Source organism: Hylaeus anthracinus, unplaced genomic scaffold (assembly GCF_026225885.1).
Source record: "Hylaeus anthracinus isolate JK02 unplaced genomic scaffold, UHH_iyHylAnth1.0_haploid 5, whole genome shotgun sequence".
NCBI classification, from domain to species: Eukaryota; Metazoa; Arthropoda; class Insecta; order Hymenoptera; family Colletidae; genus Hylaeus; species Hylaeus anthracinus.
This window is the reverse complement of record NW_026535322.1, coordinates 3,141,597-3,165,102: the sequence shown is the minus strand read 5'-3', so window position 1 is coordinate 3,165,102 and position 23,506 is coordinate 3,141,597. Positions and strand designations below refer to the sequence as shown.

General features: G+C 41.7%; 1 protein-coding gene across 3 annotated transcripts in view; it reads left to right on the top strand.

Moving 5' to 3' along the window:
- The window catches only part of LOC128895392 (cAMP-specific 3',5'-cyclic phosphodiesterase 4D), a 112,639-nt gene that overhangs the window by 77,769 nt on the left and 11,364 nt on the right, over nucleotides 1–23,506 (top strand). For all 3 annotated transcript variants that reach the window (XM_054157942.1, XM_054157941.1, XM_054157943.1), the window contains 3 exons: nucleotides 14,848–14,972; nucleotides 15,366–15,573; nucleotides 16,550–16,664. In XM_054157942.1, coding sequence (XP_054013917.1) covers nucleotides 14,848–14,972; nucleotides 15,366–15,573; nucleotides 16,550–16,664 — 448 coding nt within the window. The remainder of the gene's footprint in view (nucleotides 1–14,847; nucleotides 14,973–15,365; nucleotides 15,574–16,549; nucleotides 16,665–23,506) is intronic.

The window sequence follows — 23,506 nt, the reverse complement described above, 5'->3', positions numbered from 1 at the left end:
CTTTCTAAACTTTGTGCTTTTAGTGCGAACTTACTCTCATCGCTACTTGAAACGATTCAGGCTGAAAATAACTCGCAGCGATCAGTCCCCAGCCTTCATTCGACTTCCTTGAAATCCCTTTTATCTCTGGGTCTTTCTCCCTATTCACTTCCCTCTAATTGCAATCTCATTTTCATTTCGATAAAAGGGTCTCGGTTGGGTGGTTATTCTTTCGTTTCGTCTTTCGCCACAATTTATGTAGAATAAGAATCCTTTTCATCCTTTCCTCTTGAATGACCAAGACCAGAGATATCTGTTCCTCCCTGTTTGCCCATTCTTTATTCTGCTCTGCATTCGTGTCGTGGCAGAATTCCTTGTCGCCTGTAATTGGACCCTAAACGATATTTCACACAGATTTGGAAATTTTTGCTACGATCCAGCGACAATTCAGTCACGCGGTTAATATAGCGACGATCCACAATCACCTCGTTCGTCCATTACGAAACTCGTCGCGCGTCCCTTTTCTCTCCCCTTTGTGGCGGCATCCCCGCGGTGATATACTCTTCTCCACTTAATTAGAAAGCTTTTTAACGAGGTCGGTCGTCGCGATACGAAAAAAAATGTACCGACGATGCCCGCTGGGAATCGATATCGTTCGCAGACTAAATTGACCCTTATTGGCCAGCCAGTACCGCGAAATTTCCTCCCCTTGGAATACACCACTGAAAGGGAGAAACACAAAAGTCGCCTAATCGCACTGTGCTCTACAGTAGTACTGTGTTACTATGCTGTGTACGTGCACCTAGGTCAAGCGAATGCTACATGAACCAAACGAGGATAATACTTCGAAATATATCTACAACTTTCCATCGAAGTTTTCACCATTAATTTAAATAATTTATATACTTCACCATGATTAATTTAAACTCTAATGAAACTGCTGCTTTCTGTATTATTTGCTTTGAAAGTAATTAACGGATGCATCTATCTTAATTCTTCGTATGCATCGTGGAAATTCACAACCATACCGACTGCACGCACGTAAATGTTTGACAGTAACTCATGAAAATGGAGCAAGTTCGTTTAAGTTTGCCTTATCACCCTTTTCCGTGTCTCTAATTGTTCCAGCGTTACAAAATATTCCAGTTTCATGTTCAATTCGGACCAACGAATTGCTAATAACACGGTTATCCGTTTCACTACGTCGGTCGAACAAATTGGTCGGTGAACAGCCGGTATCGATTTCGCGGTAATTACCAGATCGCCAAATTATTGTTTAATTAATACATCAGTCCATTTGCAATGCCGCTGTAACGTTAGGAGCGCGAAATAGTTTCACGTTACTCTGGCAAGAGGATCCCAGTGATTTTTAATATCGAATAACACGCAGAAAATGTGAGAAATCTTTTTTATTATTAAATGGCATGCTTTTGTAAAATTCCGCAGTATAATAGAGCTTCGTTTTATGGAAGCTGAAGGTTTTTATTATCTTTGGTATGTCTTGGATAAACTATCTTACCTCGGCTAGGTTCATTAAGGGACCTGGTATTTAATAATTAGATTAAAATGAAAACGAGTAATACATCGTGTAAAATTTAGTATAGTGAGATATTTGCCTGCAATGTTTATCGAGATCACTTATTCACAGGAATCAATGAAATTGTTCTTTCTTCAAACCAGTTTGTTCAAAAGTAAATTCCATTTCATTGATTCTGCTAGATTCTTCCAAGGAACCCCCATTGGTATCACTCAAGATCGAGTACGAGAGTACTCGAGCTCGATATGAAATTACTTTTGTCTGTTGAGCCTTATTGTTCCGGTTAGTCAGAAAAAGAAAGTTTCTGTATAGCAAGGGTGCGGTAAATGCAAAATTATTCTGCATTTCTTGAAGTAAAATTAATTTCAAACCATCATTGGCCTGTCCATTATTAGATTACCTCGTTACATGGCGATTCTAAAAATAAACGAAAGGGCACAGCAGGTTTTCCAACCGGTACAGGCACAATCTACACGAAATTAGAACCCAAGCGCGCGGCATACGCAATCCAGTATTTTCATGCTTCTCGGTGCAAATTGCACGCGCTCGACGCAGATAATACCGCTTAATTAGCGCTTCGAATTGCCGTTCCGTTTTCAGGAAACGTTCAAGCGATTTTCTTTCCAGCCGTTTATCCGATTACCATCTCGTCTATGCAGCCTTAACGATCCTCAACCGAATATCCTTTTCCCGTTCCCGCCTCGTAGCGATATTCGAAATCAAAACACCATTGTTCGCCGTGCGCATTATTTCGCTATTAACGTTAATGCGTACCGAGCTTTCAACGGATGATACCTACGCGTCAACGTTGATGCAACCCGCGAAGCTTGGCCGATTTCGATTCGCGAGAAATTCGATAAGGAGTCGAGTGAAATATTGGGAATTTGGAAAATGTAATATCGGACGAATAATTGAACATGTTTATGCGAGTGATACGGATCTAATTACCCCCCGTTTGTTTCGCTAAACTATTCGTGCGAAATTAACGCGGAGTGCGAGGTTGGTTAATGAATTCGAACGTTACGCGTGCGTGGACGTGTTGTCCGTGTACCTATGCGGTTACTTGCCACGATAAACCACATGTACACGTACAAATGTATCGATTAGCAAGGCGATGCTGTCCTCCGTAACCTTGCCTGCAAATCAATCAAACCGCCCTCGCGAACATCCCTTAGTGTCAGAGGTGAGCACTATTTACGGTGCTCTAAATAAGAGACTCAAACGTTATTTCAAATAGTCTTGATACATTTGCGAATAACTAATTTTATTTTACATCACGATAATTATTTAACAAGAATTTTACGATTTATGCATCGTGATGTGACTTTTAATCATGCGATTCGCATTTGCAACAAATCTTTTCCATCGACCAGTAGCCGTTCGATGCGGCCATGCGATCGAAGTTGTAAATGCCACTGACTCATGAAAAAATCATCTAGCCTGCGATGTTCGCAATATCCCTTCGAAGCAACGCTGTATCGGGTTTATCAGCTTTGCGTTCGTACGTGCGTTTCCATTAAATAACCATGCCCAGCTGCCCACCAATCGGTTTTGCTTCCCTCGAGTGATTCATAATTCGTCGTTTCGGTGCCTCACGCCTGATGGAAATTTGTTTTTTCCATTGCATATTTCCCGAGTTTTCCACTCGCGTTATACAAACTCCCGACCCTTTTCCGTGGGAAATCGTGAACAGACCTGCGCCGATTTTGTTTCGAGAGAAAGCTCTTCCCAGAATTTAGTAATATTATTATTGTATAATAAAATTGTTAATTTCATTCAGGGACTTTTCAGAAACAGCTACGATTTGTGCTGCGAAGGTCTGTGTGTGTAATAAAAAATTACGACATTCCGACCTCTTGAGATCCTGATTTTATACCAGTCTCGTCTGGGGAAGTTACACCCCGTTTCAGTAGCCATAAATCTAATTACACCGTTTAATTGTGACGGGATCGCGGAGATTTATGCAATCCTAACAATCGCATTCGCGCATGAACGTGAAACGAGTCGTAAAGGCGTGAATTAAAAATCATTCCGCGTGCATTCACCCATCGCGGAAGGAAGCAAGCGCTTCCCGTTTTCGTTTCATGGTTAGTGGATTGTTTCTTAATATACAATAACTTCCAATAATTAGCGTTGATAATCGTGTCATTGAAGCTAACACTTGAAACACTTTAAAAATGGTTACTCGATGTAATCAAGATATCAGCTCCCAAAAAAGTATTCACACGTTGAATTACTAACGCATTCAGTAGACAGATTAATATAACAAGTATTCACAATTTCTTTTATCGTAAATACTTGTTTCCTTCTTCCAAATTATTCCTAATTATTTCTAATCGCTCCGAGTAGCGTACAAGCTGCTCCAATTATTCCGAACAGAGAGATTCGTTTCACGTGCACAAAGTAGTCGGTAAAAACAAAGGATGGTCCTTCAAAGTGGCAACTTGGCTCGCGTGAGTTCATTAGAGCGCCTCGTTAAAGCGGTTCGCAATAACAATTTCTCCCCCGACGAGTTTTTACAAACTTCGCTGGATTCTCGCTTGAACCTACGACGAGTATCCACGAAGCTCTCCCTCCACGATTTTCATAAAACTTTGCACGTATTCAAAGTGGCCAAAAATGAAGGTTACTTGTTATTTCTCGCCATGGGAATTCAAGTTCAAGGGCTGCCACTTCTTTGGAAACTTTCGGTTTCCGTGCTGTCTTATACAACTTTGCGATTGTTCGAAATGACAGGAAATGAAGGTTACCGTATCCTTTTTGATAGAATGACACGTAAAGAGAGCTTCGTAAACCAAATTCAACGATACTTTACACTGTATATTTAATATTTAATTCACACAAATTTCATGGAACCTAATTATACAAAAAATATAGAATATGTATTCATATGTCTTTATCACGAAACGTAAGTATTCAGAACAATGAGCACTCCCGCGATGACCTTACTCGATGGCTCTCAAGCATAGCCCCGTGTCATACTTTGGAAGTTGGTGTAATTCCTTAAAGTGTTACATCGCGAGGCTGGAAGTAATATGTATCGCCAATTATTAGCCACTCTGCAAATGAAGAAAGTTTCGTCGGGTGGAGGGTCGTCTCGCGGACGTTACTTGCGAATCTATCGGCTCCTCCGAAAATAGAGTCCGTGGAAAGTTTCGAACGGGTGGGCAATCATCGTCAATTTTCGCTACGACCGCCAGAAGCGAACGAACTTTCGACGATGCTACGCGCCGATTCCGGCCGGAAATCGACCGCGCCGAAATTGCTGTCAGTGGAACGCTCGCTTCCGGAATGTTTCGCGCTCTCCTCGATGCGAAATGGACTGTCCTCGTTACATCATTTTTCGAAACCATGGACAGACGGAGTATTGGAAAAGCTTTGGTTTCCGTGTCACGAGTCCCTCGGCGAGTCACGGCAAATACACAGCTGAATGAATTATTCCGCCATAGTTCGCTGGACCAGTTTAAGGAGTCCGGTTGACGTTTCTTTTTTGTGTGGGGGGGTAGGTGGGTGAAGAATAATCACATCAAACCGTGAATACAATGAAATACTCCGAATACTCCGAGATTCATAACCAAATAGAATAACTCCACAACTGAAAAATATGCGAAAGTGCCCAAGAACCTGGTCCAAAATGAACGCCGCGAGGGCGCTCGGAGGGCGGGCCAATAAGAATCGTCATAAATTAATGAAACCGTCAAGGGCTACCGACGGCGTCGCCGTGCAATTTGGTGGTTACCAACGATAATTACACTGTTATTACCAGTTGAACGTTATCGAGGATGTGGCCAATCCGTCTATGCGCTTAGTTTCTAACTCGGCGACGGATGATAAAAAATAATAATCGTAACGGGGAGTGTGTATATACATACATAAATATATAAATATATATACATATATATGTATATATATATATATACCCGTAGAAGCGTTTCGAGAGAGAGCGAGAGACGCTGCCAGACGGCAATGGCTTCCTACACCTCGTACCAATGATATTGGCCTCAACAAAATAATGAATAAATTGAGCGTGGGTCACAATAAAAATATAATCGTCCGCCGTACATCCATGATTCACGTTTCATTATCCTATTAGAGCCAATGGACGGTCGGAAGATAGCTCTCCCCCTTCTTTCGGTCTGTATATGTGCCACCACGTTCGTTTCGTTTTCTACGGACCCGCGTCGTGTGAGCCAGGACTAACGAAAGCGAAGCCGTCCCAAGATCCGTCGCTCGCGCGAGCCTCGCGCTTGTTGGGTCGTGTAAAGCGGACGAGCGAGCACAGAAGGTAGGAAGATCACTTTGATTTCAACGGGTAACTTAAGTTTCGTCCACAGAAGACTTTGACGAGAGGGTTGGGGCGTGGGGGTAGAGATGGGGCAATCCGCGACACTGTCTCTGCCAACAACGTTTCCTAATTATACTAATGTACTGATATATTCCTTTGGTCCTGCCCCTCCCATATTGTAATATTTTGTTTAGGTGTGCGTTGGTCGTTAGTTTTAGTATTAGGTGTAACGAAAGTATCATTACTTTTCACGAGAGCCTTCCAAATGTAAAGGATCTTCCATCACTGATTTAGGGCAGCTCAGCCACGTTTTAGGTGAATCATCGACTCGCGTGCTACGCGCTGATGTACTCAGGATGTTGTCACGAGGTCTGCGTGTAACTCGAGATTTATCTCGCCTCGTTTCAGGAAGGCAATTCACGATAATGGTCATCTGGAATCGTTCTCCACCGAGACTTGTACTTTTCGATTCGCGTTCAAAAACATAATTAACCCTTTCATACCTGAATCATTTTCTTTTTTCGTATTACTGTAATTTAGTTTTTAGGATTAACTTCAACTAAACGATAGTGCCGTCCATTAAAAATTTTTTTAAATTTTTTGTCCTCAATTGTGGACATCAGGTCTGAAATGGTTAATAATAAGCCTTTCGTCACGTAAAAATTCATTTCCCTAAAAACTAAGGGAAAGGAATAATTCATTCCACAACCACAACCAAGTATCTGTAAAGGTCTCGAAGGTTCCACGAGGACTCCACGAACCGTTTTCCACCCCTCGAGTCAATTAACGGAGTTTGCTCGGCAAACGATCGAGCATGCCGCATTCAATGACAGTTCGTTCGTCGATTTTTATTGTTCGTCGATCATCTTCTTTGACCAATCGCCTTTGACCTCCGCGAACGTCCCCGATTCTAATTTAAGAGGCCATCATTCCTACTATTCCTGGTTTTCTTCGTTCGCGAAATTGCCCTAATCGACCCGGCTCCCACCGAACGCAAATATTTGATTCGATAATTCCAACGAGCGTAATTGGCGAGAAGAATCCTTGATCGCGACGTTCGGTCGTCCTTTCTCTGTTTGGAAAATTTTACGAGGGGTGGCAAACGTGGAACTTGCGACATCGTCGGTCATTTCAAGGCTTCGGATCTAAGTTGATCGTCAGGGGGCAGTATTTAAACTGTGGTCAACCTTGGCGCCAGTTGAGTCAGAGATACGCGCGATTCGAGGATCCAGGAAACGCTGAGGTCCTGTGAGGTCGTATTTAATTCTCAGTTACTGTAATAATATTTTTATATCGAGATATTTCGTGCGTTAGTCAGACACGTCAGCGTTATTTCAAGCCGGTTCGTGGGCGATAAATTTTTTAAATTCCACGGAAACGTTTCTCGTAGCAGCCTGAAAGTTTTCTTCCCAGGACGAGGCTTTCGTGTAGCCTGGCTGGGTATACCTTGAAACTTCCTCGCGATGGGAGCTTTAATTTAGCTTCGGATCATGAGTTTTTCACGAGTATTTCGTGCAACGTGCAGATATACGCTTGTCACGTTTCCAGAAGCTTGCCAGGGGTTGCCTGAGGGTTGTTTCGCAGGCAAGAAACGTATTACATAGAGATAGCCAATTTTTGCCGGGGGTTACATCTCTGATGTACATCCGACTGGAACCTAGGGATGCTATACAATGAATAGCGTGGTTGGTTTCAGTTATCAGTGTATTTATATATCTCGCGAGTATTCTTCTGTCAAGAACGTTACGAAACGTATTTTGATACTATGTGCGTGGTATCACAATAGCTTTGTATCTTGTAATGTTGGCGACGTGATTTCTCACCGTTGAAAATAATATACAAGTTCGCTCGCTTTGACATCTGTATTCTTCTATTGTAGCTTCGTATTTTCGCACATCGTACTGTCTATCGATAGCGACGAGGACAACTCGATCGATTTCTTGCAAGAATGCTTGACCCATTTGTATATTTAGAATCCTAGCAAGGGTCTCTTTCGCAACATCATTCGTAGTGTCTATTTCCATATCTGATTGTTGGCTCGTTATGTTTTTGCAAATTCTCCAAATTTATTTCGCAAATTCAATAGAAGAAATTTGACTACTTCTTTGTAGATAGTCTTCAGAGTTCAAACATTCGATGACTATTATTATTATTATTGTTGTTGGAATATTTATTGGACCGACTGTAAACAGACATTTCTAGTTTGAAGAGGAGAGCCAGACGTAGGGCTAGGTTCACAGCTAATTAGGTAACTTCTAGTCGTTGTCGATAACACCAGGGCCAAAAGACGGAATATCGACAACCTCGAAATTGGGGAACTCGATACTTGACAACTTGGAGTTGCAGGCCCCTTATCAAAGCACTCCCGAGTCGTGAAACCCGATACAGCTCACTTACGAATAGTGCAACTCTGTATGGAACATTCTCGAGTCATGGGGTATGTTCGATACACGGCAGCACAATCTAGAAGTAGGACCACGTGCGATGCAACGTCCTGGGGTTCGATGCGAGTGGACTTCGGATCTTTGTAACTAGAAATAGGCAACCCTGTAAAGAGAAGTTCGGACATAGGAAAATTTCATACGAGTGGTCTGAAATCTGAGGGAAATAGATAGAGATGACTCAAGCTCTGTGAGACTTGGTACAGATGATTAAGGATTCTAGAGAACCTAGAATAGATTGTACCTTGTACCTTAGACAGATTGTATTCAATTTCAGTGTTTTCTTTGTTATATGTCGATGATCCTGATCATAATATCAATAATCTAAAGCCGGGCACTGTAATTAAAAATAATTAGGGGTGCACTATGTACCAAAGATCCATCAACTACTACCTGAAAAGTAATTTTCTTATACAACGTTTGAATAGTAAGATAAAATACATGAAATAAGAGATCAATGCCCGAATGTATTTGATTCTTCAGAATGAATCCGAAATGAAAATATCCGTATTTTAATTATAAATTAATTCCATATATATATCCTATCATTTCGCCTGAGGTACGCATTCGAACCGAGCTCCGAAATAAATAAATTTTATTCCCAGATCCCGATGGAATTACCGTAAATTATACAACGTGGAATTTTCTCGTATCAACTCATCATCATTAATCAACGAATTTCACAATATCAAGCCATTAGAAAATTTGGGTAAATTACGAAGTGATTCGTACATCGAAGATTACAATGCACAAATTTATTTCTAACTAAACGAAGAAAGTATAATCCAAACATTTCAGAGCTTTCAGAATTCAACATTTTCAATTCGCTCTGCTGCCCAACCGTTGTTAAGCCCGACAATATTTCTATAGTTCGATTCTACACGTCCATTCGCGACGTTCCGTCCCATTTTCTGGGTCGCGTGGTTTTATGTGCGCGTGGGAGACATTCAAGTTCGCGTCGGATACGAATATTACCATGTAAATCTGCGAGTTGGGCGCGAATGGGCGAGCAATGGGTGCCATGAGGTACTTTACGAGGGCGAAAATTCGACGGTAGGGTCGTAAAGTCTTAAGCACCGTGAAAAGGAGGTGCACGCACCACGTTGCGAGCGTGCTCGTGCAGACGAAGCGCAGATAAAATTTATGAACTCGCAGAGCCCTATATTCATACCTCCAGCGTGATATTTTGAACGTGATGCGCTTGGTTATTACTTCCTAATGAATTACTCGCGTTGTCGCACCCGAGATATTGTGGACATGTGTGCGAAGACGTTTCCGGCTGACCACATCCGTTCTTTCTTTACCCCGCGGCACAATTTCTTCCTACGATCGAGTTTGTCAGGTGATGCAGTCTATAAACCAGCAGGAAAGGTATCGCAGACTCGGTAGATGGTTTGAGTAGTTGGCCCTTGGTCATGAACTGTATCTTGTTAGGCAGAATTGATGGCGAAACGACGAGTCGTTGGCGTTGTCAGCTGTCGAGGGAAACGAAGGAAAAAGAATCCTCGTGCATCGTAACTCGACTACCCCGAGCCCCTTCTAAAAATATCTTCCACGACAAAAACGAAATCTAGTGGTTCTTTATCGAATTCGTTCCATACGAATGACTAAAAGTTGCGTTATAACTACGACCATGTTGATCACGAAGAAAAAACGGAAGAGAGGGGGTGGTAATAACTCAGTCGGTCGTTAATCTCGAAAACGAAGGGGACCCTTTGATATTCGCGGTTCTCTGTCGTTGGTAATTGATAAAATGTTGTGGGCTGGATTAATTAAATCCAGTCTTTCGCGTTGGATCACGACCGGCTCGGGAGCGCGACTGCGTTATAAATATTGTTCTCATAACAGTATGAACAATTTCAGTTTAATTAGCGGCCCCCATTCAGCTGGTCGCGTGGGCGTGTGCGCGCGTTGCACTCGTGTCGTGTTCCTGTACTCCGCGTAGATCGTCGTGTACAACGGGTGTACGCAAAGTTCATAAATATTGCCACGACGCGAACATTGAAATTATCATCTGACCTAGCTGGACCTCCTTTTCTATCGCGTGTTCGATCTTCGTTTTTAAATCTACGGCGACACATCGAGGGGATCGAAAATTACATTCTGTTCTGAATTAATTAATCTCAGAAGAAAAATGTTTTACTTGGAAGTAGCAGTCATGTTTTGGCAATATGAAACCTATTATTTAATTTAGACAAATTTATTGAATAGGAGGTACGAATACTTATAGGACTGACTGTATCTTGTTCTGAATCGAAACTAATATCGACGACTTTTACCTTTCTGAAAGTCTCTTTCCACCGCTGCATTCTCCAGCCAGATTTATTTTCCCCTCAGTCGAGGGCCATTTTACTATACGAAAGCATTTGAATTTTTTCCCCGTAATTTGATCGAACAAACGAAACAATTGGCCGCGAGTACGCGCGTTTTCACAGGCCGTGACAGGGTGAAAGCACCTTCCGCGCCACTTTCTAAATTAACGGGAGCGAGAAAGGTCGGGGGAACTGCGAGCAAGTGAAATATTTTTCCACCAAGCTTTCCGCCCTCCGTCGATCCGCTTTCCTTCGATTTCAATCGAGCTTCAGTCAGCGAAGCGGGTCACTGCAGGATTTCGTGCTACAAAAGAGCCCTGTTCTTCGTGTTTTATTTCATATTTTCCTCGAGGGTGGATCGAAAGGGGTCGACAAGAAATCTGTTTCACGCTATATCGCGCGGTATTCGGCGTTCGAGGATCGATCCCTTCTCGAGCGGAATGAAAGAGATACACGCGACCGTTCCGCGAATGTATTGGCTTCTGACACATCCATTCTATTTATTTCCTTTGTTTCACACACGCGCGAAAATGCTTTTGTTATTACAACGCTCCTGTACGTTGTTTTCGGAAGCGTTGGTATTTATCGCACGGACACAAGAATTGAGCGTACTTTGTCGAATCAAGCAAAGGGGATTTAATTGAATCCAGCTTGGCCGCGTATTTTCGTTCCCGTCCTGCTCACGTGTTCGCGAAAACATCGGTCGAGTCGCTGGAAAAAACGAAAGAGCAACAGCTGAATTTTATAAATGGAGCTCGTATGACGTACGTTGGAAAACTCATTTTTCAACCCCCCTCCACGAGATCATGAATCTTTTTCTGGGAATACGGGAAGCGTCCTAGCACCAGGTTCCGTCGAATCGATAACTCGACAGCGACAGGGAAACTTTTGTCTTTCCTTGTGCTTTTATTCAACATGCGCTGCAAAAAGCAGCCATTAGCTGGGTTTTTTCCCCTTGGCGTAGCCCGAACGAAGAAATTGGATCTTCGATATTTGATTTCATCCACTGTACCTTCGAAGTTCGGTGCATTCTTCTTCGTCCGAGCTTTCGCGCTGAAATCCTCGTCTTTGTCGCGTGGGAGCTTTGGCTGCAAACGAACAACTCCTGGAATGTTTTATACAGGCTGAAGAACGAAAATTTGTAAATGTGGTAGTAAAATATTTTGAAGTTCATACGTTTGGATACACAATAATCCGAAAGTCGCGTCCGTAGCGTGAACAATATCCAGAGGAATTTCTACACGATAAAATAATTGTAAAATGTGAATGGGATTTTCGTTCGAGCCATTGCCATGTTTCAACCCAACGGATGTCATAATAAATTTAAAATGTAATTTAACACGTTTTCCGTACGCTGAGATATTACTCCGTCGAGTAATAAATTGCTGACAGTATAGACAAGCTCAGTTTTCCAGGCGCGAACGAGGAAAACACTTTCAACAAATTACCGCTTAACAAAGTAAGTACATCGTTGGCGCATGAAAATGTGTTAAATTACTTTGATAAATTGGCTGTAATGCGTGTTCTATCAAAACATTGTAACGCTCGATGGAACACTGTAGAATTTTCGTCGACGTGCAAATTTGTGACAAATTTTAAAGTCAATTTTGTCGGTAAATATTCCACATACAGTGGGCTACGTTTAAACAAAATAATATATCGAGTGGATTTTCTTTTCGACACAGATCCGTACAATTGCAAGAGCTGACTACATATTCTACGTTTTCTTTAATGGAAAATCTCTTATTACCGTGCTCATCGGGAAAAGTGGAAACACTTTACTCTCAAGTACAATCCAGCACAGTCTAATTGAGTAAATCCGTAGCAACGTTTACGGTCCATGATGCCTCTTGTAATTCCTTATTATGTATTATGAAAAATCCTGAAGTTTGTCAACGTACTCCAGAGACTAAATAATATTATACTAGTTGGACATTATACATACAGCCAGTCTCATAAGTATTCGTACCCTCTATGTCTAGTGAAGAAATTTGTCTAAATTAAATGATAGGTTTCATGTTTCCAAATCAATTTCTTCTCACCTCTAATAAACCATGTAAACCTTTCTACTGGTGGATTTGATTATAAACAACCAATAAATTTCTTTAATCCCTGTTTTTGCCAGAGTCCGTGGTTCCGCCACTCAATTCAGCACGGTAAACAGAACAATTCCGCTGAAAATTGTAAATCGATTACCGTTTTCGCGATATCTGCAGCAATTATTTAGCGGGGGTTCGTTATTCTCCGGTTTCGGGTTGTTTATTATTTTGCATCCCGAACGGAAGTACGTATCGTTTTATTACCGGTATAAATCTACATTAGAACGCACACCTACGAAGCGATGATTAATTGTTGTCCAACGACCGCGCGCGCGTTCGCGCCACCATTACTCATTTGAGAAACGTGTTAATCCCCTATAATACAGTGCCAAGAATATTTTCCAGCCTCCGTCGCGCAGCATTCATCAGCGTTCCTCTAACTCGCGTACGCGTTCACGGTCCTGTAGCGTCCTGAAAGTGGAATAGTGTGTACGCGGCAGTTGTTAAATGGTAATTTCATTTGGCGTGACGCGGAATTTATGCGGTTGTTCTTCACTCGCTGCCAGTTCATCAAGACCCTGGCCAGAGTTTGTTCAGCGCTCAATTTATGGAATTCAAGCTTCGCGCGTATAATTAAGGACGACGATTCAAGCCACGCAGCCAATTGGCTGAGTCTTTTCGAATATGACTGAGATGTAGGATTGTTTATCGTGGGTAAATACAAAAATATTAAAGACGAATGACCCCGTGCTAAAGCATTAAAATGACCTTTCATTAGCAGCATTTCGGAATCGTTTCCTCCTAGACCGAAACCATCGTTTCGGGACGATCATTTCCGGCGTCTTCCTCGTAAACGCGCACAGGGGGTTGACGGCACTGAATCGTTTCGAAAGCGAGGGGAAGCGTGCGTTATGGCTGTCATTCCAGCATTGTGTCTCCTCGTGGCAATAATTGCGCCGGCATAATGCACGCGTTGGCCCGAGTTACGCGTAACTGGACTGGCTCTTTCGATTATGAATAAAACATGACACTTATAAAACGCTTCGCTCGCGAGCGTGCGTTACGCTCGATACAACCAAGAGGATAGAACGCTTCGGGCCACGACATTTGAATAATGAAATTGGATGGTCGACAAACCGAACGGTTCCCGATGCATTTTCAACCCCGATGCCACCTGTTTTATTTATCTATTTCATTTATAAACGCGGGACATCAAAGTTAGTCTATTCGTGGCTGTGAAATTTTTCCCTGCGGTTTGCTTTGGCTATAAATTGTTCGATGCGAAACATTTTTCGACGGTTTTATTTATTTTGTTAAGGCTGATCATTGGTCACGGTTTTATTTCCTATATGCAAACGAACAACATTTATAAATAAAATTTAAACGTCGGGGAAAAAAATCACGAAAACAGCATAAACAGGGGGAATAAGAATAATATTCTAATCGTATTCGAGAGAAATAACAAGACCTCGTGATTAAATCCATAAATCCTGAATAGGTCGTTGTAACATTATTCCTTGAAAATCGTCCTCGCCCGTCAGCACTCGCTTTGACATCGACCCGAGGGAAATTTCAACGAGATCCAATTACTTTCGCGCCGAATTATGAATTTACGAACACCAAACGTACCCGCTGGTACCCTGTTCTTCGCAAAATATCGAAGGACGCGGCAAACGAAATAATAATAACGACGCCTTAATCGGAAGAACACCCAGGTTTCTCGATTCTCCCTTTGGTGTTTTCAGTTTCCAATTCGGTCGAGTATCGCGTTCCATTAAATGAACCCTTTGCACTCGAAGTACGACTATGTATTAGCTTTATAATGGACGATTTATAGCCGTGTTGAAATTTGAGTGCGTATGATTCATAACGACTAATTGCTGCGATACTGGCCATGAATTAAAATCTGCGTACCGATACCATTTTATTGCATTCGGAAATAGCAGACCAACGCCCACGGGAGTTTGTCGCGCCTACGCACAATTTTCTCCCATTTCATCGCCGTGACAGTAAAATTGCCAATATTAAAGTATCGAGTATCTCGTGCGGCGGACCATGCCATATGAACGCGATGCTGGATTTCCATTCTGTTGAATATTGAAATGATTAATCGAAAATCGAGATTGAAATCTGGAAACGGTGGCGAACCGTGCAGAGGGGATGCCAACCCCGTCGTAGGCGTTGTAAATATATATATTTCTATCCCGTCGATGCGGTTTCTGTTTCTAACGAACGTCGCGTATTTCTGTTTCAGAACTCTTTAGAAATGCGGCAGAGGCTGGCCCTCTGGACATCGTGAAGCTTCGCAAGGAGGAGAAGCTCTTGAACATTTCGACTAATCTGCCGGCGAACACACCCGACACACCCTATGTTCTTCAGGTAACGATCCAGCTATCGGTAGCACCAGATGTCTCCGCCATTTTGGTTCGTGCTCGTTCCTCTAAATCGTCTCCTAACGTCTCTCGTTCAATTAAGCGGTTTGGCGTTTCCTGGGGGCTCTCGCTTCGCGAACGTTGCTGTGACGTCAGAAAAGAATAAATTGAGGCGCATTAGCCAATAAGATAACTTCAAGAAAGCATTCATTTTTACAAAATTCATTTTTACAAAAGGTTAACATTAATAGGGGAGTAAAAAATCTGAAAAAGTTGCCCACGAAACGCGAAAGAAAAAGACACGAGGTCGAATAAGGCCTCCTGTCTTTACTGAAAGTAATCAATCCTCGAAGACTCCGAATCTCGTGAACGGTGGTGAAACCTCTGTCCTCTTTTGAAGATCGTCGGAGCGCATCCGGCCTCGTCGGGGGTGATCGAGGCGGAAGTGCTGTGGGCTCTCGAGAGACGCGTGGCGGCCTTGGAACAGCAACTTAGGGAGCAGCAAGAAGCTCTGTACGCCTCTCCATCCTTCGCTCTTCGTGAACTGAAGCGGCAGGTCGATAGTTTCAAGAACAAGTTGGAACAGAACGACCAGCTGAATTGGCTGAGTAAGTTTTGCACAAAGTATCCCTATTTCCGTCGCGAGGAAAGATTTCGGTGAACGTCTTTCGCCAACAAGTCCGGAGGTCGAATCATAATGCTCGCGAAATCATCTTTCCGACAGTCCATGAATTGGAAACGAGGCTTGACGACTTAATATTCGAATCTTTAATCACAGTACATGATACAGTGACACAAATTAAATTCAAAAAAATATCAATGTATTTATTATTTTAACAATTTTGACAGCTAACGTTTATGTTGTTAACTTTCGTTCGAAAGAACATTATGCAATGGTAACATACATACAGCCAAATGTTAAAAACAAACCAATTGCAAGTGTAGAATTCGATTTCTGCGCCACCCTGTATACGCGTTTTGGCTAGAAACCGAAGATAGGAATAGCTGGAACGGTTCCTTGCATGGGCAAATATTTATTCAGCGGTAGGCGTATTCAGCCAGGCCGCTGTTTATCCGAGCGTATATCAATCGTCCCCGTCGGATCGTCAGCGTTCGAAATGATTTTTTCGAATCGTTCCGGGACTCTAGGAATTTTTCAAAACATGCCGAACTGAAAGCGAACATCGACTTTTCGGTTCGATGGACCAAAAATCTGGTCGATTTGATCGCAGGAAAAACGGGTGAAAACAGACAAAAATCGTGGAAAAAGCTGCTTTTCGAGGGGGAAAAAAACGCGAAAAGCTACCCGGAAGTGTTGGTATTTTCTCTATCGAGGCGATGTTTTCGTGTCACTTTAGAACGTTGTCCCCAAGTCGAGCTATGGCAATTTGATCCCTCCCACTCGACATTTTTGCTAGAGGCAGCTATTGTAGCACTCTATCCGCACCAACTTCGCACAGGCGATGCAAAATAATTTTATGTATAGATTCATGTATGAAAGGATCACAGATGATATGTTTCATTACTTCAAAATAGAATGCAAATATTATTCCAGTTCGATCTTGAGACCGCTGTCACTTTCAGGTTTCTACAAACAGCTTCCAGAGCCGATCTACGCGGATTCTTGCCGCAGATTGCAGTATCGTCGGAAGAGCGACAGCATGAAGCGGAAGGTGCGGGAAAAGTTCCTCAATATCTGGTGAGTCGATGGAAATTGCTCTCTTTACGATTCACGCCGAAGCTCCCCGAGCTTTCCGCCCGATTTACGTCGTGTCTTCCCTTCGAAATCGAGGTTCGACGCGTTATTCGATTCGTAACCGTGGGAAATTGGTAAATCGACTTTGTAAAGGCGCAGAAGACTGCAAAGTTCGCGGGAAATGGACTCGAATTCGGCTCGATCGAGCGATTCCTCCGAAGATATTTATTCCGATGTAAATTTCTTTGGCGGATTATCTTGCTAGGAGCACGACGCTATCTCCGGCTCGTGTTCGAGTATCCAGTCGCTTTCACGATTATGATTAATTTCCCTGTCTAGGAGACGTTTACCGCGGTTCTCTCGATCTGCTTGCTCAATATCTTTTACTTAGGCTATCTCCGCTTGTATCGTGTCCATCTACCGCGTAGATCGATCACGTCGAGATCAAAGTGACAGATGGAAGACCAAAGAAAACCTGAAATAAACGTGTCCCTTTCGCTGAAGGAATATGTCTCGACGAGCGACGTTGCAAAATATCAAACTTTCGCGTAATTATCGTTAATTGCGGTTTCTATTATGCAAGAGATGGTTTCTTAATTTGAATTGGTGGGAATTAGAATTTATTGGTTAGAAGCGATGGTGTTCCGTTAGTTACGACTAGACGCATCGCATTAGGCGAGGATCGAAGATCACAGCGATGCGTTCGACGCGACTATATATGATCCACGGAGAATCTGTCATCCGAACGGACCTATGATTTACGTTGCCCAGGGATGATTAAGTAAAGCCGATAATCCGATCTATTAAGCTGTTACTTCCGGCTAGTGTCGGACCGATGGCGACTGTCAGTCAATTCCGATGTTCTTATCGGGATTAATTGGGACCAATTCAGAGTTGACAATTGATAGGAAACACGACGAGTCTTTGATTTTCTGCGTATCAGGGTTGACAGGCAATTAAAATACTGAGATTATGCCGCATCGGTGGTTCAGAAAACAAATGAGATTAGGGCAAGTGGAATATGTCGAAAAATTATTTTTGTTTGTTAGTTTAGCGTGCGTAGCTTGTATATTTTCGAACAACCTTTGTTGTAAATGCTCCGAATTCGATCTGGTGTTTCGCGACGTTTTGGATGTCCACACGGCTCGACAAATCCGACGTAAATAATTGAACGCGACACGCTTTTAGTCCGCATATTTCAAACTCTAAAAAAGCAGATAGTTCAGTGATTTATTTTAATCAATGTACAGACGAATTTGTTCGCGATGACGCAAATGTAATTCCTCGCTTTTTCCACTTACAATTTTTTAAGAAAAAGAAAATTGACGTTCAATTCATTTTTTATCGTGGCGATTTTATCACGGACACGAATATGAACTCGTGAAATTGATTTTGTTACTCGAAGAAGGATTACCATTGTAACGACGTAACTTCAGCTACCGTCGAAACGAATTGTTTGTCAAGTTTAATCTGCTTTTCGTGTTTAATGACATAAATTAAGGAGATCTACTCGTTGATTGCTCTTTGAGATTCAGTTGAATTGTCGAGTAGAGATTGAATTTCGGATAGAGCTTCCTTGGAAACGAGATTGCGTTACAAAGGTGATATTTACTTTCGGTTGGATTCTTTGTGCGATTGTGTGTCACCTGTGTAGCTTGAGAACTCTGTTGCATCTCTTTTGAAACAAGTTTCTATCCGTTTTAAGTGGCCAATCCATCGTGAGAATAACTTTGCTGAATTTTCTTTTAAACCTTCGAGAATTAAAATTTGAGGAAATTTTGCCATTATAAGAATTATAGTGAAATGTTTCGAATCAGAAGGTTCATGGTATAATGTAATTGTAAAAGATAAACTGAATCCTCGAAGACCAAAGCGTAGTATTCCATATCCTCGTAACGAATTTATCTTCCACAGTAGTACAGGTCAGTCAATGGTCAGACACTAGCGCTTCCCAACTATTTCACTGCTCGCAAGACTGACTACACAGATTAATGATTAACGTTCTCGTTCATTTAGTTTACTATACTATTTATACAATTATATTCACAGCATTAGCAACTGTTTTACAAAAATTTTCATGACAAATTATAAGAGGTTAAACGTCACGAAAAAGTGAATTTTAAAACTATACAGACTACATGTATGTAAATTTTATTATCTTGTGGCTGTTAAAGACTCTTAGACGCGAAAAATTATGCAATAAATGTACATCGAGGCAGATGAAATATTAAACCTTGGGGTTTCTATTATTCAGCAGAGTGCAAATATGGTAAATCTGTCTCAGCTTTCGAGGGATGGTCTACGCTCCCGAGACCGAAATCCATTAAATCTTACTGTATATTACGAAGTGATATAGTTCTTGCACATCAGAATAAATGTACTCTACGTGCAGAATATTGTTAACCCTTTCAGACCTGAATTATTTTTTTACTTCAGTACACGGTCCCCGATTTTCCTTTTCACGAACGATTTGATATTTCGCGATGAAGCCAGGTCACGATTTCCAAGGCTAGAAGTTTGGGCGAGATCACTGGTCGGCATCCAACGCGTCTGATCCTTTCTCTAGATGGCGTTCGTTGTTATGAATTATTCAAACCGTTTGCGGCGTATGGAGCAGCGTCCTGTGTTTCGAAGGAAAGAATATCGCTCAACTGCCGTTTTCAACGACCCGACCGACACTTCGGTCGACGTTGTTGCGTTGTCGAGCAAAGGTGCACGTTTCAATGATTCAGTCGTGAACATCATGGCTGAAATATCAGCTAACCATTTTGGAAAATATTAATCACATTTATATTCAATGCGAGGATATTATTTCTATACCATTTAGAAGATGATTATTTCTATACCATGATAACAATGCGTCAAGAGCACCGTTGAAACGAATTTCATCAAAAAACGACACTCTCCACAGCAAAAATTTTACTCCAGATTTTTGATTTATTTCTGCGCGTAGAAGCACTTCCACTTCGTTGGGAAGCACCTAGCATTTTATCTACGTCGTTCGTAGACCAATTTTTTTTTTTTCCGAAATTTCTCGATCGTGACAGGTGTAGATCGAATCGAAACGGGATCGTTGCGTGAAACGGGAACGGGCGAGATAAATAACTGTCAAATTTTATTCCGTCAGCGTCGACGTACGCGAAACGCGTGGGAGTATCGTAAATCCAACTACGATTCGTTGGATTTATGAGATTTTCCTGGCGACGCGTTCGTCGCCAAAATGATAGAAAAATTGTCCCGGGTCCGACGATTTCGTATATAGAATTCATTTGCCCGTCTGGAGGACGTATGCGTCGCGCATTTAAAAGTACGTGGTCCAAGAAAGGACTCGACCCACGCATTAGAGTTCAATGTATACAAATGCAACAAAGAAGGAACCATTTATTCTCAGTACAAATTTACAAACTGACCCCGCTTAAAAAATAGAATATCTACTTCTGTTTCTGCTAAACTTAGCTAGTCCGGTCGAAAAGTGACCGATTCCACCGAGAAATTGACGACTGGGACGTCCAACATTGCAGAACGAGGAAGGAGGGGTGCAAGGGGAGGCTTCGTTTCCTGTTCCACTCGGCCACGTTCGGAAAGATTATAAATCAGCCATTTTTATTTGAACGACGCGACACACGCGAAGTGAGGCGACCACGAAGTTCCGTAATAAATCAACTCGTCGTTCGAGGCGCGTTAATGCCCCTCGTTGATCGCTGATAAGCGCGCGGTTCATTTAAGAACTTCGCGCGTCGAAAACGGAAAGTACGGAGGGATAAGCGCGGAATTATTTATTCATTTATCTGCGAGACTTTATCGCGCTGATACCTGGCGGCAGGATGTCGCAGGCGTCGAGGAGCACTGCGCCGAGGACGCGCGCGGAATTTTGAACGGTTCGTGAAAGGTGGGAAGGGTGATGGCGATCGAAAGATGACGATGAAAAAAAAAAAAGGAGAAATATCCGAGGAGGAAGTTTCGTCCTGCGAATTTTTGTTGGATTTCTAGATGAAGATCTTGGTCGAGTATATAAGGAATATTGAAGGACAAGATAAGTGATCGAGAGTATTATTTATCTTTACTTTTCTCTGTACTACAAATTCACTTATTAATTTACCACGACGTACTATATTTTATATGCTTCATTTTAAGTTGATTATGTTCTATTTTTTTTCTTGTCTGTCTTATTATAAGTAAAAATTGCCCCCATGTCTTTTTATTCGCACAATTTGCACATTCAATCCTAACAGCTTCACATTTACAGACGTCACTTTGTAAACGCCACGAAGGTAATAGCGAGCGTTAATTAATAAAGTTTCATTGGTGTAGATACAGTTTTTTTTTTTTTTTTTTTTTTTTTTTTATTTGAGAAATTCATGGCTTGTTTCGTGCGCGCGACACGAGTTTAAAACTATTCGAAACTGTTGAAATAAATGTTGACATCTCGCGTAACCGTTGAACGCGCGCGTCCAGCGTTCATTTAATATTTTCGCAACGTTTTTCACATTTACATGCGTCGTTAAAGTAAACGCAATAACTTGCACGCTTTCAGTCTGCACGCGGCGAAATTTAAAAAGCAGGATTCCAGTAAATTTTTCATTTGGAACTTGTAAGCGAATTTGTTCGGCACGATGCAAAGGTCGCCAATTTTCATTTCCTTGCAGCGTTCGAACGATGAAATAAAAAAATGTGGAAAATGTACATTTTACGCGACAGCTAGTTTTTAATCGTTCCTCGATTGAAATATTTTATATTAAAGTGGTGGTCCGTTTTAATTCAGGGCCGAAAGGGTTAATCGAACCGCTTGTACTCGCGGTAGAGCAAAGATTGCTATCTGGGAGGAAGTACGAGCGAGCGTAAACACTTGCTGCGTCGAAACGCTGTCAAACAGTCTGCGGTGCGCGCAGTCCAGCGCTTAAATCGACTCAAACTAGTCTGTGGACGCGAAAGGCGGGTTTTACGTCAACCACCATCGCGTTGCAGCTGAATTCCAGCTGTCCTCGGGCCGTGGACACGTATTCCCCATTTTATCCCCCACGAACCTAATTTTTTGCTTACTTTGGGTGGGAAGAATACTTTAAAAACACAAAGAGTATGCTCAGACTTGTGATCGCAATATTTATTATTCATTAATCTGGATAAAATTCTTTATTTCAAGCATACACGAAGGTATATATAAATTTTATTATCCATAATTCATTTTTTAAAAAATTGATTCTGAATAGCAGGATTAAATTCGCAACAATTCCCTGAATATTATTCACGCACGATCAAAATTGTTCGTAGCGGTAGAACGTACGTTCAAAGACTGTTATCTTTATCTTCATGGCAAATATTATTCTTTCTTGAACACCTTCGATTCGCTTCCGAAGAAAGAGGAGAAATATACCGAGTCGTATAAAGTAAGAGAACTGTCTGCAATAAAAACTAAAATATGACGACTTCGTAGTCACGAACGAACTGTTCTTTATTTTATGCTTCGAATTTTCATTTCAGGGTTATTTTATTTTGTATACGTTCCACCTTGTCTGTAGAAAACTAAATTGTTTCCACGGTTCGTTAAGTTGCCTACTTTCGAACGAAACGATAATTAAAGGCTGGCGTGCATAAAGGCTTACAACGAAAGACTCGTTCTTTTCTCGCGAGAAAGGGGTTTGAAGGATTATTAAATTGGAGAATAAACGTAAAGGCGGAAAGAAGTTAATTAAATCCTCTATTGTGTAATTCGTTGCACGGGGAAAGCAGGGCACTTAATCTTCCTTCTGCTTTTTCATGTATTCTCAAATAATTCTTTGACAGAAAGCGAGAAAATTGTGTATATATTTAAAACACCATCCTCTTCTAAGCGTCCTTTAAACATTTAAAGAAATGATTTTTCCTTCATATTTCCTTCGTGCAGTACATGTCTGATTAATGTATTTCCGTGTTAATCAATAAATCACGGGATGGGCTTATTTGTCGCCGATAAATATCAATTTGCGCTCGACGTGTTTAACGTGTAGCGAAATATTCGTGTTAACAAGGACGGCGAAGCTCACCAACTGCTCCCAGCCTACGTGTTTCAAATGCCAGATACGTTCGAGTAGTTTTTACAACTAAGAAACTTTGATGTTCCTGCTGAGACATTTAAATGTCAAGTTATAAATAAGAGGCTGCAGCTTTTGAGCATAATGTCGTAGTTGATATTCCGCCATATATCCGACGGACCGCGAGTTTAATATTGAAATGATGTTGTTAGAAATAGTTACAGATCCTTTAATGGAGTCGAATATTACCTACTTGTTTACACGAAAACCATCCAATTCACCTTTTAGTGCAGTCTATTAACAAAGTTTCAATGTCTATACAGGCACAGTTACAATTAATTGTCCAACGAAAATACAGCCAGTCCCATAAATATTCGAAATTATTTAAAAGGCTCGAAAACGTTTCATCACGCGAGAAAACGAAATGATCGAGTCAATCGCAGAGGAACAGATTGAAGTTTAACGTCAATGAATCGCAAAGTTTCATCTTCGTTGTGAAAGTAATCCGACGGGGGCGATTTAAATCGATAAGGAAACTCGGCGCATGCAAATGAGGAAGACGTGATCGGTGGATACGGGACGTGGGGAAAAATAATTTATTCGAACAATTATCGCAGCGTGCAAGCGTGTAAATACAGTAAGAAATTTACGGCTCGCGATCATTTTATCATCCAAGCTGGCGGTATTCTCGCGAATTGATGAAAGTATAAATTGGTTTCGCGCGAAGAAAGAAGAGTTAATTTACGATCGCCGACAAAATTAATCGACTCGTTAACGGAGTTAATTGATTGGATGGCCAGTGAATTGGTTATCCCGTTTCGATCAATTTTTTCATCG